The following is a 4,541-nucleotide window of genomic DNA, read 5'->3' as shown; positions in this document are numbered from 1 at the left end:
GGGGGAGGAGGAGAGAGAGGGAGAAGGAGGGAGGGGAGGAAAATTGAAAATGTATGACATCAGCTGTAGCCTGTTTTCGCTTGCATGCTCTGCTGTTTGCACTAGGTAAGGCGATCTGGTTGATGACACCAATCGACGGCATGCGACAATTTGTGATCATCTTCTTTCTGGTTACACGTGAGTTGGGATATTGTCAAGGTAGCCAACCTCAAACAGGAAAGCGATTTGGTTCCCTACCAAGCCCTTTGGATCACAAGCCTAACCGCAAGACAGCGATATTTGGCGTCAGGCCGCCAGTGTATTCTGTATTTCAACAAGCGAGTTGCCGCGATTGTTCTAACCCCAAACCTTGAGGACCAGGAGAATATTATTCAGATCACTACTTAATGACCGACCTAGTGTGTGTGGCGTCTAGTGTGCACCTCCCAGTGTTGCCTCACGGGCTGCATAGGTGCACTCCGCGGTGAGGTTGTCTCCCCTTGACTGAATAAGCAGTGTTCGCGGAGACCGTCGGCTTACAGGTTTAAGTGAATATGACAGTCGAGTATTGATGGGAGTGAATTGGTGTAGGGAGTTCCGGAAAACCATTTGGAGTGGAGACTGGCTTGATACTCTCCACTGTAGGAAGGGACCTCGATCTGTGAACCGAGCACTTCGAACAATGACCCTTCTGGTCACATGCTGCTTTTGCGTGGGGTTTTGGACGATGCATTTCGAACCTACTTCTGTCTCGGAAGTTTATGACTGTATACATGAAGCCACGCCGAGCTCCTGGTTGGGCCAACCTACCGCTGGCGCTATATAAAGATGGAATTTCACCACTCATTCAGGGCTTGCATAACTACTTCGCCTGCGTCTTGAAGCAGATGATCTTCCTATGTAACTAATAGCTCCTGTCTTCAAAAAGGTCCGCAACAAACGCTGTCAAATCCTCCCGTCCTTTACCATGAAATATCTAAGGTCCTACTCCTGGATATACGGTCTTTGGGCACGCCATTCACAATCTGAGGAGAGGCACTCGAGATTGAGGACCGTGTTGAGGTTTTATAACTTCAAAGTTGTGTAAGCCCCATCTTCAGTGTGTCACATGCAATCTGCACGAATGTGTCCGTATTGTCCATGTATACTAACGTTTCTCTAGTACCGCTTATTTGTATATTTCCTATCCCTTTCATTTTCTCCTCACTGTTTCCTAAAGCTTTCTCTTTCCGCCGATGCACGGCAGTGAAGCAGTGAGCTCTCCAAAAGCTTCCCCTCAAAAATTGGTATCAGACAAGGATGTCCACTCTCTCCATTTTTGTTTAACTTCGTCATTGATGAAATAATGAGGGTAATAGCGGACGGTCTTCAAAACCCCGATATTCAATTTGTTGCTGGTAAGAGCCTTGTCCATCTGGAGTACGTAGATGACATTGACCGCGAAGTCATGCTTCGGAACGTGCCACCTGCGAACATATCTCTTACAATTCAAGGAGAATCACTGGAGATTGTGGAAAACTTTACATGCCTCGGTAGTTGTATTAGCTCTGACGGAAATGTGTCTGATGAAGTCAGTGCAGGACTCTCAAAGGCTCGAATCACATATGGTAATCTGCGTCACCTGTGGCGTCAAAAAGGCATCTCACGAGACCTTAAGGGTCGTGTTTACCAGGCTACAGTAAGGGCTGTGTTATTGTATGGGTGCGAGACATGGCCTCTGCGGACAGATGATGTGAGGCGTCTACAGGTTTTCGACCACCGATGTCTCAGAAGCGTGGCTGGTTTTGGATGGTGTCAGCGCGTCAATAAGGACGCGATTAGAAAACGGGTATTTGGTTGTTCTGCGGCACCTCAATCCGGGAAAACATCCAGCATCATCGACTACGATGGTTTGGTCATGTGCTACGCATACCGAAACGCCGTCTACCGAGACGAGCGTTGTTCTCCGTGCCTCCTTCAGGATGCGGCAAACAGCGAGGTGGATAGCACATGACTTGGCAGAAAGGCGTGAAAGAGATCACGAAGAGTTTGGGTGTTGTTGGTGCTGTACGCCTTCCAGGATGGGTCCCCGCGACCCCGTCTGTGCTTGGCTGGAGACGTTGCATGAAAAAGCGGCTAATCGATGTCAGTGACGTTCGTCCCGTCAGTTTTTTCCAGGTTGTTTGATTCAGCGGTGCAGGCACCTCAGAATGCTTGACGTTCCCCCCCCCTCACCCACCCTTTTTCATGGCATTTAGGCACCAAAAGGGTGCTACAGCTAAACGATTGATGTATATAAACGAACCTTATGGTTGTACCTGGGCCTTAGGAGCCATCTCGCCAGTTCAAAGTACATACAGAATAAGTTATGATGAGATCAGTGGAGTGCTTAGACGACAGATGTTATCTTTTCCAATAGAATTATTGTCCCTACTGATTGTAGTAATCTGAAGTCGACCTTTGTAGCCTGGGATATCTAGAGCTGAGAAATATTGATCTGGAGGCCTCTCACCATCTGCTCTTTGTGGGATGTTGGTGACATTAGTGGTTTTGTTTCTCTCACTGTTTATCCGGCATGCCTGATCGGGTTGTATAGTTGTAGCTCGTTCCTATGTGTTGCTTCCCCCTTCCATATTCATCTCATTATTCCATAGAGCTTCTGGTTGGTTGGCATGGCTGTACGGCAGTGCATCACTGGTATCCTACCCTAGAATTGCTTCCATTGGTGTCTTGACTGAGGCTCTCCATCTGGTCTTCTCTTTCGTGGTGACCACTTATCCCCGTTGTAATCTTTGTTTGTTGGTCTGTTTGCCGAGCTTGGCAGTTGGATTACAAACGTTTCACCATCAATCGAGTTGACATCGTCAGTGAAGGGTTGAGGTGGGACCCACTCAACCCTACACTGACGATGTCACCGCGATTGGTGATGGAACGTTTGGAATCCAACTTCCAAGCTTGGTGAACAGACCACCAACCAAGCAACGCACCCGAGCTTCCTACATTCCACAACATTGTTGTAATCTTTGCTAAGGCTGGAATTGTCCTCATCCCATTTGTATGAAGTAGGAGGATTTACGGAATTCCATCTTTTATTTTTAACACGCAAATGTGGGCTCCAGGGGAAGAAAAAATCGCAGACAACTTGTAAGCAGCGACAGACGGCAACACAAAACTGTACGTGAAGAAGCGTGAAGCCTTTGGTGGATTGAAATGGATTTTAGCCTGGCCTCAGGCCATTTCGAGGTCATATAGGTTAGAAAAGATAGAGTTCCAAAGATTTAAAGAAAACGGTTCTTGGAAAAAAGAAGACAAAAACGTAGGATAGTAACTTGAAATGGATGACAAGATGGGCAAAGACATGTCACCCGATTGGAAGAAGGGTGAACCTTCGGAGGGTTCTTTCCGCACAACCACGTGAAGAGTGGACGAGAGCCAGAGGCGGTCAAACAATGACTTGGCAGTGAAGTATAAAAGCCACTACCAGCAAACTCAGCTGCGCTGGTCTTGCCGTCTTCCTGGATGGGACCCCGAGACGGGCCATATCAATGGTTAGAGACACTGTCAGACGTGGCCCAATCGTGCCCTCAATCACGCTCGTGCATCCAAGCTGTTGCCTTCAAAGCATAGCTCCCTTCACAATCCCCCTTTTAACAGTCCATTGACAGTGCTATATTTGAGCACGAATTTATCAGCTCCCGCCTCCAGTGTGCAGCTACCTACCCCGCCTCCCCGAATCATCGGTGAACGAAACTGTGGCAGCTACAACCACTGTACGACAAGTACGCGGTGATTACAGCTGACAATGATTATGAGAGACCTAGTAAGGTTGAGTGTTGCTGAGTTCAACGAGCCCCAGTCGATGATTTTGACAAGATTGTTATCTGTGACATTAGTGCCTTTCGCCCGGGCGTTACACAGACCGAATGAAGAGCAGATATGATGAAGAGAAAGTGAGAGTAGCATGGTTCACATAGAAAAAGGATGATGTGGAAAGTAACGCAGATATTTGGGCGATCACGACGTTGGTTTTTCGTGTCTGAAAAAATCGCTACGGCAACACAAACTGTACGTGAAGAAGCGTGAAGCCTTTGGTGGATTGAAATGGATTTTAGCCTGGCCTCAGGTCATTTCGAGGTCATAAAGGTTAGAAAAGATAGAGTTCCAAAGATTTAAAGAAAACGGTTCTTGGAAAAAAGAAGACAAAAACGTAGGATAGTAACTTGAAATGGATGACAAGATGGGCAAAGACATGTCACCCGATTGGAAGAAGGGTGAACCTTCGGAGGGTTCTTTCCGCACAACCACGTGAAGAGTGGACGAGAGCCAGAGGCGGTCAAACAATGACTTGGCAGTGAAGTATAAAAGCCACTACCAGCAAACTCAGCTGCGCTGGTCTTGCCGTCTTCCTGGATGGGACCCCGAGACGGGCCATATCAATGGTTAGAGACACTGTCAGACGTGGCCCAATCGCGCCCTCAATCACGCTCATGCATCCAAGCTGTTGCCTTCAAAGCATAGCTCCCTTCACAATCCCCCTTTTAACAGTCCATTGACAGTGCTATATTTGAGCACGAATTTATCAG

The 4,541-nt window shown here is 47.6% G+C and overlaps 2 protein-coding genes across 2 annotated transcripts in view; one reads left to right on the top strand and one right to left on the bottom strand.

Moving 5' to 3' along the window:
- The window catches only part of T265_08267 (hypothetical protein), a gene marked incomplete at both ends in the record, with an annotated part of 47,841 nt that overhangs the window by 24,526 nt on the left and 18,774 nt on the right, over window positions 1–4,541 (top strand). The window lies entirely within an intron of this gene.
- T265_08268 (hypothetical protein) overlaps window positions 4,128–4,541 on the bottom strand; it is a gene marked incomplete at both ends in the record, with an annotated part of 4,957 nt that continues 4,543 nt past the window's right edge. The window contains one exon of the mRNA XM_009174016.1: window positions 4,128–4,364. Within this exon, the coding sequence (XP_009172280.1) occupies window positions 4,128–4,364 (237 nt within the window). The remainder of the gene's footprint in view (window positions 4,365–4,541) is intronic.

Source organism: Opisthorchis viverrini (genome assembly GCF_000715545.1).
Source record: "Opisthorchis viverrini unplaced genomic scaffold opera_v5_210, whole genome shotgun sequence".
NCBI lineage: Eukaryota > Metazoa > Platyhelminthes > Trematoda > Opisthorchiida > Opisthorchiidae > Opisthorchis > Opisthorchis viverrini.
Note: the sequence above shows the minus strand (reverse complement) of the source record. Positions and strands in the feature narration are given on the sequence as shown.